The sequence below is a fragment of the Ranitomeya imitator genome, chromosome 2 (assembly GCF_032444005.1).
Source record: "Ranitomeya imitator isolate aRanImi1 chromosome 2, aRanImi1.pri, whole genome shotgun sequence".
NCBI classification, from domain to species: domain Eukaryota; kingdom Metazoa; phylum Chordata; class Amphibia; order Anura; family Dendrobatidae; genus Ranitomeya; species Ranitomeya imitator.
In genome coordinates, this window is record NC_091283.1 from 507,277,144 (window position 1) to 507,291,450 (window position 14,307).

Below are 14,307 nucleotides of genomic sequence, written 5' to 3' on the forward strand. Positions count from 1 at the left end.
TGCCTTCTGCAATTGAAAAACAGGTTTCCCATGTTCAGTGGTTTGGAGGTGGCTAATGGACAGGTCTGGTCTTCCGTCAGCAGCCATGATGAGAACAGCAGAGCTATGCACTCTGTAAGGAGGTCTTCAGCATCAAGTGCAGGAAGAGAACCTGTAATACTTATGTCAACACCTTTACGGTATTCTGATGTTAGTGTTGTGTGACCACATTTTGTCTGTGGTCATGGTAATAGATATAGGTAATGTAGAGGTAGAATACGCCCTTCACAGTGATTTTTTTCTTGCAAGAATTGCATTGATCTGGTCGTCCGTGCACATGAAGTTGCTGCAAACAGTTTCAACCCATATCTGGCCTTGTGTAATATCCCATGTAATGTTGGCGTTAAAATAAAAAAGTTATGTCATATGGCTACATGAGATGAGAATTTTACAGAAAAATTACATTTACATTGACAGTGGAGAAATGCACATACAGTCCTTACAGTCCTTATGTGCTGTTTTTACAGTGTAATTGGTAACTGGTAATTGGTAACAGTGTATTCTCATCCTGTTGAACAGACCTGCACTACTTGGCGTTGTCTGGCACGGTGTGGGTAGACTATACCGGTGAGTTGTTTTTTTCTGTAGGAGAATAGACAGCATTATACACATAGAATTTTATGTGATAACACTTATTGTCAGACAGGAACAGAATTTGTATCATAATGGTGTGAGGAAAAATTGCTTAGCTGCTCAAAGGTAACAGAAAAATCTAATAAAAAATAACATACAAGATCAACAATCTACAGAGTTATACTATATATGATATTGCAACATATGATGACATTAATCAGTCACTGCTGTCTGGGGGAGCCCTATTTTATTATTACTAATTGTGGTAGAGGTTGCTCTACTTGTCATCTGATTCATGCAGCTAAAACTGTGGACAGCATGAATCCGAGCCTGCACAATTGCAGCCAGGTATGTCTTTCTCTAAAATGCTCTGGCATTTTAAAAAAAAAAAAGCTTGAATTAAAAATCTGCTCAGGGACCATAATAAAAGACAAGACTAGTTCAGGACTACACCTGATTAGCTCTCCCCAGGGTCCTTTTAGGTGATTTACAGGTCTCACGCTATGGGAGTGAGCATCATTGCTTGGAAGAGTTCGCAGGTTGTAGCGCCAGACGTCTATATCTATGGTCCCATCCCGAGCAAGATCTTTAAAATATATATTCTCTGAAACCCCAGACTCTGATTCATGATGACAGGTTCCCATTAAGTTAAAGCCACACTCTGAAATGCTATAGTATGTAAACATTCAATATATGAAAATGGAACTGCATTACTGCTGTAGAAAACATGTTAAAAAATGAAGGTACTTAATGCACAAATTGGCTAATTTGTGAGAGCCCAACAGCCAGCGACAAGGTGTACTCGTTTGTTGGGACCCTAAATCTAATATACCTCTCTCGGACTAAAAACCTACAATTATATGGGCAGATAGGATAAAGCTCTATTTAAAAACGCCTTAGGCTGATGGGAGGAGTGCTCAGACAGAGGGATTGTACTACAAACACGGTGGCTCAGTGATTAGCACAGCAGCCTTGCAGCGTTGGAGTCCTGGGTTCAAATCCTACCAAGGACAACATCTGCAAAGAGTTTGTATGTCCTCTCCGTGTTTGCGTGAGTTTCCTCCCACATTCTAAATACATACTGATAGGGAATTTAGATTGTGAGTGATAATGTGTGCAAACTGTAAAGCGCTGCGGAATATGTTAGCGCTATATAAAAATAAAGATTATTATTAAACATAAAAAAACTGACCGTCACTGCCAAACAGAGAAAGGTAAGAGTGAACAGGTGCAAGATAAGAGAGACAGTCTATATAAGGCTAGGTTCACATTGTGTTAGGGCGATCCGTTTAATGGATCCGTTACTTAGTGGCACTAACGCAATGTAACAGATCCGTTAACGTGCCCATAGATTTACATTATCGTAACGCATCCTAATGCATGTCAAAATCGGCATGCGTTACTTTGTGACGCACCCTCGAACGCCATTTACCGCGTTATCGGGTACATTAGGTCTAACGCACAGCGTTCGCTGTGCATAGACTTCTGTTGCTAACGCATGCCAACACAATGGTACCATGCGTTAGCGCATACGTTAGCATGGTTGTAGCAAAAAAGCAATTTTGGGCATCAGCGTTAGCACGATGTGAACCTAGCCTAACTCTGAAATGCTATGGTATATGAACATTGAATATATGAAACTGGAACTGGCTTTTGGGCTCACACGAAATGGCCAAATTATGCGCTAAGTACCTACATTTTTTAACATGTTTTCTACAGCAATAATGCTGTTCTGATTTCATATATTGAATGTTTTCATGCTATAGCATTTCAGATTGCAGCTTTATTTTTTTTAATTACATAAAGTGGCTCTCTTAGCTTGCATCTGTTCACATTTTTCTTTTTCTGTTTGGAAGTGCTGGTCAGTTTTTCTATTTAAAGGATCCCTTTAAGCATATATAGCTCACACCTTATTTTTATGTGATATTATATGTTACTATATATCCATAAATATATTCTTCTAATCTGCAGATATAGATATTCAGTATAATTGATAATACCTACCCTCCAGGACTGGGCCTCTTCAAGGGCCACTGAAAGTGCTTCAAGAGGATTCTCTATTACTCGACCAGTACACCCCGAAAAATCCATAGGAACCAAAGTGCTATCAGATACACTGCGCTATGAAGAACAAAATAGTTAGTGACAAATTTTGATAAACCAAAAGGCTCAATATTAATATGCTAATAGAAGGTTCAATGTGGCTCAAAAAATGACTGCTTTCTTACTGAAACACCACCAGTTTTGTCTGTTGGGGTATCTGATATTGCAACTCAGCCTTTTTCAATTCAACAGTGGCCATGAGTTTATGGAAAAAAAAATCATCCATGTTTTTCTTCAATTTTACAAATGTTAAGTAATGTGAAAATGCGCATTTAATGTGAACTTGTCATATCAAAGAATGAAATGCTCATGACATTGGTATTGTCGACTACCCCCTTATTAAGTGCCTTCCCAAGGGATCACCAATCCCCTTTTCCTTCCCAACCTCCGAATAACGACATGAGTCTCAAGTTGGATATAATTGGCCACAGCGGCCTTTATTATTACAAACAAAACATATAACCATAAACAGCTGGGAAGGGGTCCTTGAAGCTAAAATCTGGTGTCACCCATAGTATGAACAAGTGGACAAGAGACCAACCGTAGATTACTCTCAGCCGTTACCCCACAGGCTCGAGAGCACCAAAATACCCCGAAGGGTTACCATTGTCCACTTCCAACTTAGGAATCTGGCCCACCATTACCAAGATTCCCCCAGATCACCAAACCCGCAACCAAAACTTAAACCAACTGGAGAGTCCGTATCCCGACGGACCCCCCAGGCCAATTTAGCACCAACTCCAAGGACCCCTCCCCCCGCCACCATGAGGATACTTCACCCCCTCAAGTAACCGAAACCCCACCAACCTTAACCGCTATGGCCCGCTCAATTCCCGACTGCAACCCCAGAGCCCACAAATCCATGCCCACCGCGTTTAGATGGACCCCGTCTCCCAAAAGAAATTGGTCACCACCACGCTCCAACTCAAAATGGCGCATGGCCATACCTTCGTTTCGCACAACAAAACCCGACACGGCCCGGTTCACCTTAATCCGGGCTCTATTTATCTTGTCCACCGACCTGGCGTGCCTCCAAGATGTACGAGGAACAATCTCGGACCACACGATCGACATCTCCCGAAACGAAACCCATAACCGGAGCATGTCGTGTTTTATGTCCCGTATTAACTCTCGACAAGGACGAATTCCCAGGTCGTTTCCCCCAACGTGCAGAACCAAAATGTCAGGAGGCCTATCCAGACGAATGCCATTGTGTACCTCCTCCAGGACTCTGTTCCAACTTAAACCCCGAAACCCCAACCACCTGATGACGGCCATGTCCCTGGAAAACCCGAGCTGTCTTCCATCCTGCCTGACGTCAGCCCGTCTCGCGCCCCAGTACACATATGAGTGGCCGACGATCCACACCAACAACGAGGATGGACCTGAAAAACATAAACAACTTAGACAAAAGCCCACACACACAAAATATCAACCGTTCCCAGATGCTCAAGGCCTCACATAACTCCGATAGCGGCCGGATTCCCACCGCCCAATCCTTTGCACCACCTCCGGAGCCAATCCGTTTCGCGCCGCCTCGGTGGCAGCCCCAATCCGGAAAGAATGGGAGGCGAACCTGGCCGCATCTACCCCGATGGCCTTTAAACACTGCCGAAAAACCGCTACAAACTGATATTTGGACAGGAAAGACCCATCCTCGTGACACAACAACGGCCCGTCACCACGCGGATGCAACCTAACAAAAGCCTGCCAGCAACGAATAGGACACATCACAGAACCAGGAACTGCACCCAAAACAACTTTTTTACCCCGCCCCATCTGATCTGTCTTAGACTTCCGAATCCAAAACTGCATTGACCCTTCGGAAACAAAAACGTCCACCGCCCACAGGCCCCCTTGACGAACCGTAGTGGGCGACACCAATTCCCTAATCCTCAACGCTCCGTAAAAGGCCAAAGAAAAAGCTAAGCGAAAAAGCGCAACCTCGAAGCTGGAAACGCATACGTCACTCAAACGTGCCCCCAACCGCTCCAACATTTCAAAGGACATCGGGCGCCTACAATCTCCTCGGCTGCCTGATCTTCTCAGCCCCTTCGCAGCCTGCTTTACCAGAAAGGACTTTGTCACATCCTGAAAACCCCGAAGCCTGAAACCAAAGGCTAAAGCCGCAATCGTCCTATCCACCTTTGCAGCCGACCATCCCTGATCCGCCCCATGTCTCAACCACAGCAACAATGCCCCCACCTGATCAAAACCCGTACTCCCGACACCGCAAGCCGCCAGCCAACTCTCCCAACTGTTCCATACCGCCTGATAAACCGACCACGTACTCGGGGCTAAGGACGCTTGAATTAAAGGCTCTGCAGCCCGGACACCACGTTCCAGAGTTCCGCCGGGCATTCCAGGCCCGTCTCCTCGGCATCCGGCGCCAGCGACCGGAAACGCTCCCACTGGAAACGAGACAAAGAATCGGCAATGCAATTATTAACACCAGGCACATGCGAAGCTGTGAAATAAGCATTCAGGTGTAAACAAGACAAAACCAACTGCCGAAGCACTCTGATCACCGGGGGAGACGCCGTCGTCAAACTGTTAATGGCGCACACCACAGCCATATTATCACAGTTAAAGCGCACCCTTTTGTTCCGAAATTCGTCGCCCCAAATCTGCACCGCCATCAAAATCGGAAAAATTTCCAACAACGTGATGTTCCGCACCAAACCTGTTTCAACCCAGGCTTCTGGCCACCTGGCCGCACACCAACGGCCCCCAAAAAAGGCCCCAAAACCAATACCGCCTGAAGCGTCAGTGAACAAGTCTAAATCAGCATTGCCCACTGCCTCCTCCATCATCAATGAACGCCCGTTGTAACAAGACAAAAAACGGTCCCAAACCTCCAAGTCAGCCTTATGCTCAGCTGACAAACGCACAAAATGATGCGGGGCGGTGACCCCGGCCGTAGCACTGGCCAATCTACGTGAAAAAATTCTCCCCATGGGAATAATTCGACACGCAAAATTCAACTTCCCCAAAAGCGACTGCACCTCACGCAGTGGCAATTTTTTCACACGCCTAGCTCGCGCCACCTCGTCCCTCAATCCCAAAACCTTGTCCACCGGCAACCTAAACTTCCACTTCTCAGAATCGATGACAATACCCAAAAAAGACAAGCTCGTACACGGGCCCTCAGTCTTGCCCGGAGCCAACGGGACCCCGAAGCGCTCCGCTACCCAAACAACTGTCCTTAACAGGACCTCACAACATTGAGACTGCTCAGAGCCTATACACAAGAAGTCATCCAAATAATGAATTACCGAGTCTAAACCAGACACATCCCGCACCGCCCACTCCAGAAAGGAACTGAAAGCCTCGAAATAAGCACACGACAGTGAACAGCCCATCGGCAAACATCGATCAACGTAGAACGCACCGTCCCAATAACAACCTAACAACCTCACGCTATCGGGATGAACGGGCAACAAACGAAAGGCCGACTCAATATCAGTCTTGGCCAACAACGCTCCCTTACCGCAAATGCGCACCCACCTGGCTGCCTCATCAAACGAAGTATAAACCACCGAACAAAGCTCCGGATCAATCCCATCGTTAACCGACCTCCCCTTCGGGTATGACAAATGCTGAATGAGCCGGAACTTATTCGGCTCTTTCTTGGGCACCACGCCCAGGGGTGACACAACCAAATCATCCAAAGGGGGAGTAAGAAACGGACCAGACATCCTACCCAACGCCACCTCTTTGCCCAACTTTTCAGACACCACCGAAGCGTGCAACCCGGCCGATTTCAGGTTCTTCAGCGTCGGCGGTATCGCAAAACCCGGAGCCGGTATAGAAAAACCAACATCAAACCCAGCCCGGAGCAACTCTGCCCCCCCCTATCGGGATACCTACTTAGATAGGGGGCCATCGCGTCCAACCTCACCGGAGTCGCCCCCTTTGGGATTACCCTCTGGCCTCCCTTTCTTCTTAAAACATTTGGAGGCTCCGTGGGAGGCGCCATTGCAGTGCGAGCACAAATGCTTGAACTTGCAAGTCGCCCCGAACTTACATTGGCCCTCGTTGAACTGCCAACACACGCCATGCTTCTGACTTCCGGATTGACCCGCCTGACCCCCGGCTCCCGCAGAGGAACCCTGTCCAAAGCCTTGGCCGGAAGTTCCGGCCCCCCCTTGAAAGGATTGACCAAACTTCGTCGGCGCCATTACGCGTAACCACAAACCGATGTCCTTCTGATCCCATCTGATCGCTGGACGAACCGCCTTCCGCTGCCGGAACTGCTCATCATACCTTGACCATGCTTGACCACCATAAACCCTATGTGCCTCCCCTATGGAATCCATATAACAAAACAAGGCTGAGCAATTCTCAGGAGCCTTTTCGCCAATAACACTTGCCAAAATCGCAAATGCCTGAAGCCAGTTCACAAACGTCTGAGGAATAAGTCGCCAAAGCCGCTTTTCCTCATCCTCTTTCTTACTATCCTCTTTTTTATTCTTGTCCAAGTTAAATTTCTCCAGTGGTAACAGTGAAAATATCTCCACGTACTCATCTTTCCAAATCTTCTCGCGCACTTCTTTCTTCAAATGCGCCCCCAACGGCCCTTCAAAGCACACATACACCTCACCCCGTGCCTTATCATCCAGCCGAATACCCCCTTCCTTCTCCTTCTCCGTCTGTACTGACACCGAGACCGGCTCGGCCGACCTACCCTGGTCACCCGAACCGCTGCCTAACAACGTTAACCCCGAATCGGACGATCCGACCCAAGCTGACAAAGGGGACGGCCCTGCCCTACCACTGTTCAACCGTGACAACAACTCCCGCACCCCCGACAACAACTCACCCACTCCTTCCCGACTCGTATCCACACGCACCGCGACTCCCTCACCGCGCTCCACACACCCCCCAACCCGATCCACCGAAGTCAAAATCGGCGTCGACAACGCCGGGGACAAACAAAACATAGAATGGTTCTCACCAGGCTGCAGGGGAGCTGCAGTCCCCCCAGCCGCAGACGTCGTCGCCGTCCCGCCGTCTCTTGCCTGCGAAGCCGTCTGTGCGTCCACCCGGACGTGGACCTCGCTCCTCACCGATCCAGCTGCTCCGCCCCCAGCAGAGGGGACAGAGCCGACTCCGTCACTCCAGGAGGCCGCCAGGAATCCGTCGAGCCCAGACCCGGACCCGCTGACCACAGCGCTGCCACCTGCCGCCATCCCATAGAGTGGTGCGGGCCCGATCGCAGGTGCATGGGGGGAATGGCGTGCCCCGGCTGAGTCTGGCAGCCCCGCCGAGTCTGGGGCGCCGCTTGCAACTGGGATGCTCCCCCGCTGTCTCGTGGCGCCGCCGGAACCAGGCCGCCCGGGACAGGCGTAACCGCCGCGGCCCGCCGTGCCAATACCACGTCCAGCAGGCGCTCTGGCGCGCGTGGGACCAGACCCCCCAGTGGATGAGGGAGAGGGCCCAACTGCCGCCGCAGGCCCCAGCGCAGCAGGTGGATTCCTCCCGGACCGCGGCCTGCTGGAACGCTTACACGCAGGTGCGCGGCCCGGAGGGTCCCGAGAGGGGCTCCTGCGCCTTTGCTGGGGAGTCGGGGCAGCATCGGGGGATAGCCGCTGAGGGGGGCGTACGCGCCTGGACCGCCGCTCACCAGGCCCAGCCGCTGAGGGATCAGCGCCGCTGCCGCCGCCACCGCTGGAACCGCTCGATACCCCTGCTAACTGTGCCTCCAGCCAGCCGGGCGGCTGCGACGCCGCCGCCGCCCGCAACTGAGAAAGCACTCGCTCTATGGCCGCCATTGCAGGAGGTAACGATGCTCCCTCCTGCTCCAGATTCTGTAGAGCGGGAAGTGACCCGCTCCACCCCCCGCTCCCATCATCCCCTTCACCACCACGACCCCTCCCCCTGGAACGAACGACACGCCCCCACCCCTTGTCCCCTGCTCCAAACCCCCTGTCATGGCGGCTTCCACTTACGCCGCCCGGGGGGGGAGGGGCGGGCGGCTCGCTCCAGCCTGTCTTTACAATGATGACAGAGCCATTGTGCCCCATGTAGATAATGGCTGTCATATCTGTTACTCAGCCTAGTAACAGGTCTCTTGCCCATCTGGCTGAAGACAAAAATTTGATGATATATCTATGATACATGTGTAAATTTGACAACAAACTTAAACACTTGTCCTCAAAAAAAGTCCAACATGTGCCTCAGTTGTAACTGTTCCCAACCTGCCCAGACCTGTGTCTCCTGTGAATAAATGCCGCCTGCCTGTCTTGATTCATACCTCTCTACAACCCACCTTGACATGGCGGCTTTGCCTGACTATAACACCGTCAGCTGTACTATACCACTGATATGTCACTTCAGGTCAACTCTGGAGACTATTGACGCAACAGTAACCTGGGATCCCCTTGTGGATATAAAGATAATCCCTCAGACTCTGCATCCTCAATTAACCTCTATCCAAATCCCATAACTACCTAGTGGGGTTCCCCCTTGGTTCTTCACACTCTTTTCTTGTAATTAATTTATCATGATGTTATATCTTTTTTCCATGTTGGTAGCCATTGTTTTGAGAACTTTCAAGTTCCAATAAGAACTTAAATTTGTAAACTATAAACATTTCTTATATCAGGTTTTATTTTGCATGTCTATGAATGTCATAAAGAAGGTGTCCACATAGTTCAAAATACATCAGAAGTCCTTCGCTAAAAAATTATCGGTATACAAAAACTTAATTTACAGTGGCATTACACTAGAAATCTTGTCCCCTTAAAAAAAATTTTGATTTAGACCATTTACTGCTGAATGCTGTGTTTTTAAGCTACGAATGAGCATGACAGTTACCAACTGAATTCAGGTGACTTTCGAAACGTTGCAGTTAGAACATTATTTATGCTGAACGTCACATCTAAATTTCATCAATGGAAACCCAGTTGTACCCACAGATATTGGCAGATAAATGATTGGTACTTTGGTTAGATTTGTGGTTGTTTAACACATAGCAATGTCATCCAAGACAACAAGCTTCATGATGTTCAGAAAACGGCCTTCTGAAATTCTTAATGTTTGGCCAACTTTTAAAAGATTACCAATATCTTAATATTCCAAGATAAAATAGGTCTCCATGAAAAGATGGAGAAATAACTTATGTTAAGCTGAGGTACATAAAGATATATTTAATTCTCATACAATGATTGTCCACTTGCTGATATACATAGCATTATAATATGTGCCATGATGTGAAGGAGACATATGTCTTGCATAAAAGACATAACTTAATAAATCCAATGGTTGCTGTGAGCTGTAAAATTGACATGAACTTATACTGTGTACTTTTGTGTATGACCAATATCCTTGTGGATCAATAAATTAGAGTTTGAGCTACGTGAACAGTAGCAGTGTAATACTGTGCAGCTTTACTACTGAACAGATGTGTAACCAGAAGCTGTTATTGGAGTATTTTACTTAGTCTCTGGCACCTCATTATATTTTCCCTTCTCCTGCTTTAATGATTGCTATTATGCAATGTGAGCCCATTCATCAAGGTTATGATATCAGCAGATGAGTGGGCTGATTATGTTGTAGGCAATGACCTGAGCAACTTTGTACAGACCATAGAATGCCAAAAGAAGCCAAAGAGCCTGCTATAGAAATGGTGTATGGTGAACTTTAGAACTGTCCATAGAGTGCTTTGACAAGAGACAGCATGAGTTGAAGGGCCTAATTTTGACTGTTTATATGGGTATTGTTTTCTCAATATATGTCTCTTCTCATATCCCATGTTGTGCCATCACCACATTATTCCTATAATACCTGTTTTTTAAGGTCTGTCCAAGACTGCGGACTGCGCCTGGAGAGCTGGTAGTTTTTATACAGCTGTGCTCCATACTGCAAGAAAGAGAGAAAGATAGTGAAAATGATCTTGTTCCAGTCTAAAGACTTAACAAAATCAAAATCAGTATGCATGGATTCCTGAACAACGCAAGACGTGGCTTCAGGGAAAACATGGTTTCCTTGACAACTGCAGGACATAGCTTCCTAGAAAACCACAAGTTATGGCTTCATGGACAATCACAGGTCATGAGTCATGACTTTCTTGACAACTACATGACGTCGCTTCCTTGAAACCCACTGGACAGTTCTTCCTGGACAACCACAGGAAATGACTTGCTGAAAAGTCACAGGACAGGTCATCTTGGACAATTGCATAGCTTCTTAAAACATAGTTTCCTGGGTAACTGCAAGACATGGCTCCCTGGACAGCCACAAAACATTGCTTCATGGACAATCACAGGGCATGATGTTCTTGACAACTAAAACCACTGGGCAGATCTTTCTGTACAACATAAAGTTGTGGCTCCTTGAAAAACCACAGAGCATGGCTAACTGCAGTACCACAGGAAATGGCTTCATGGAAAACTAAAAGAAATAGCTTCCTGGACAACCTTGGGATATAACTTTTGGGTTCACCTTAAACAGACGGATAGCAGTAAGCCAGCAAGTACGAGATGGTTCGTCTTCGCTGCACAAAATCTTAAGCCCCTTAGTGCCACTCCGCATCTTGTATGGCTGAAAGGATTCAGTAAAACATTGTTAAAACAGATATGACCCAGAAAAAGAGTTTGGAAATAAGGAAGCTGATAAATGCCAAAGCACTTACCTTCAGGCAGAAACCAAATTCTGTAGGAGCGCTATAGAGCTTCTTTCCTTGTGTCAGGCAATAGGCATTAGATTCATTCACATCAGCAAAATACTGTAAGTGGCGAGGGTCCTGAGAAGTGAGATAACAGCAACAATAGGAAAAATTATTCGGATACATGTATGGCCACAACATTTCATTCTGTGTTTAACCCTTTGAGGACCAAAGGACATATTTCTCTCATAGTTGTAAACTGAAACCAGTTCGATTTGATAAACGTATGATCCTCACAGGGTGTTAGGCTTGGCGGAATTGCACCGAGTATATATATATGTATTATTAGGTGCGTTCGCAACCCAGGGTCCACCGTGCAGGAAAGGAACCTGCTGCTGGCAAATGGCAGCGCTATATGGAGGTATAAGTGAACTCTGTTAACTCCACAGAGTCGCTAGGAACAAGATGCTGTGCCCGGTTAACCTCACAGAAGTACACAGCTACCAACCAGAGCAAACTGTGGTCATGCAGTCAGAGAAAACAGACAAACAACTCCTCACCGGAGGTGTCGGTATTCTAGCGCTTGTTTCAGCCAAGGCCCTGAATACACTCATACAAACTCCTCACCGGAGGTGCCGGTATTCTAGGGGCTTATTTCAGCCAAACCCTAACCGCATCCAGACGTGACCACACTGGTGCTGAGCTCATAGACATTGTTTTGATACTAGCGCATCGCTGTGCAGCCATGCAAAACTTTTATAGCTGTAGCAACTTCAGGACATTCCTAGAGGACCAATGGGAGCTGCTTCAGTATCTGAGCATGTGACCCCCAATCTCCAATGAGAGGTCTTACCCTGGCATGCTCAAAAGGGGAAAAGCAGGACTTAGTCCCAGAGACGTCTGCTTGCCGCTGACCAGTACTGGCTACAAAGGCAGAGCCTGGAAGAACAGTAGTAACCAGTCGCCCTATATCAGCCTGAGCTAGACGCTGGGACCGACGTCTGAGCAGGCTCCACTGCGGCTGGAGAAGAATGGGAGACCGCAGCGGAGGTGGTTCGAGATTCCCCCCCGTGCAGAGGTGGGAACTCGACACCTAACACAAGGTTAAACGCATAGTATTATTGGGCATCTATTGGTTCAAGACTACTAACCTATGTTACTAACAAATGTACTATATACACCAACTTAACACTGAGGTAAGCCACTTTTGATATTCTGAAAAAAAATTAGGATGGTAATGTTGAGTATTGGAAGATATAATTTGCAAGTGCCCCACACCGATTTTGTATGAGCCTCTTCATACATAGGAATTTGGTGTACCAGTTGTACTAGTATTTTTATACATATTGTAAGTTGGTGTAAAATCTATATAAATTATCTGTTGTGATTAGGATACACACCAAGGAAAAATCTGAAAAAGCATGTAACTCCTAACTCCAAAAGTATAGCAGCCGAATCGAGAGCAATGTCTCCAATCATCTTGCATCTAAAATAATGCACCAAGAGATGGTTGGTCTTTAAGTTGGCCATTTACTTAACAATCACAGATAGGAATGTTCCTGGAAAAAAGATTATCATTAAAAAGGCTTCTTATAAAGACATTTATTAGGGTGTATACACATCATGCAGGCACCTTCCATGCCTGAGGGCCTTCTTAGTCAGAGCATAGACTTTATATATAGAGTAAAGGTACCGTCACACTGAACGATATCGCTAGCGATCCGTGACGCTGCAGCGTCCTGGCTAGTGATATCGTTGAGTTTGACAGGCAGCAGCGATCAGGATCCTGCTGTGATGTCGTTGGTCGCTGCAGAAAGTCCAGCACTTTATTTAGTCGCTGGACCTCCTGCAGACATCGCTGAATCGGCGTGTGTGACGCCGATTCAGCGATGTCTTCACTGGTAACCAGGGTAAACATCGGGTTACTAGGCGCAGGGCCGCGCTTAGTAACCCGATGTTTACCCTGGTTACCAGCGTAAAAGTAAAAAAAACAAACAGTACATACTTACCTTCCGCTGTCTGTCCCCCGCTGTGCTTTCCTGCCCTGGCTGTGAGCGCCGGCCAGCCGGAAAGCACAGCGGTGACGTCACCGCTCTGCTTTCCGGCCGCTGTGCTCACAGCCAGTGCAGGAAAGCACAGCACCGGGGACAGACAGCGGAAGGTAAGTATGTAGTGTTTCTTTTTTTTACTTTTACGATGGTAACCAGGGTAAACATCGGGTTACTAAGCGCGTCCCTGCGCTTAGTAACCCGATGTTTACCCTGGTTACCGGCATCGTTGGTCGCTGGAGAGCTGTCTGTGTGACAGCTCTCCAGCAACCAAACAGCGACGCTGCAGCGATCGACATCGTTGTCGGTATCGCTGCAGCGTCGCTTAGTGACGGTACCTTAACTTCTACTCTGGTGGACTCTGTCCAGCCGTGTCTTTGATTAGTTTGCATTGTCAAAGAGTAAGGCTAAATTTCCCCCAGCAGAGACAGTATGGTTGTTTTCCCTGGTGATGTCAGCTGATCACCAAACATTTTAGGAGACAAATTATCAGGTTATTGTTGGGTTAAACTTTGACTGCTGATTCAACAAGACCACCCGTCATATAGAGCCCTATGTGTGGTCTTGAAGATTTGATACTTTCTCTTTTTCTCTCATTTTAGATGATTGGTAAATGATTGGTAAAACCAAATTAGAGTTTATATGTAAATTGGCAACCAACACCCCAAGTAATGGTATCCATATTATTCACTATACACCCCCAGATGTTCTACTTACAGTAATCTATAATATAACGCTGGGAGCGTCACTCTGTCCGAAGCCTTTATAGACTGCGCAAGCGCCGGCGCAGTCTGGACCCCATAGAGTGACGCTCCCAGGAGATCGCGGTATGCGTAAACACTGAACGCACACCGCGATCTCCAACGGAGAGGCAGGGACGCGCCAGGAGGGTAAGTATAAGCTATATTCACCTGTCCCCCGTTCCAGCGCTGCGTG

General features: G+C 47.4%; 1 protein-coding gene across 3 annotated transcripts in view; it reads right to left on the bottom strand.

The window, feature by feature from the left end:
• The window catches only part of GRB7 (growth factor receptor bound protein 7), a 144,023-nt gene that overhangs the window by 8,139 nt on the left and 121,577 nt on the right, over positions 1 to 14,307 (bottom strand). For all 3 annotated transcript variants that reach the window (XM_069751642.1, XM_069751645.1, XM_069751644.1), the window contains 5 exons: positions 11,351 to 11,461; positions 11,161 to 11,259; positions 10,504 to 10,578; positions 2,617 to 2,733; positions 561 to 621 (listed from right to left, as the gene is read on the bottom strand). In XM_069751642.1, the coding sequence (XP_069607743.1) occupies positions 561 to 621; positions 2,617 to 2,733; positions 10,504 to 10,578; positions 11,161 to 11,259; positions 11,351 to 11,461 (463 nt within the window). The remainder of the gene's footprint in view (positions 1 to 560; positions 622 to 2,616; positions 2,734 to 10,503; positions 10,579 to 11,160; positions 11,260 to 11,350; positions 11,462 to 14,307) is intronic.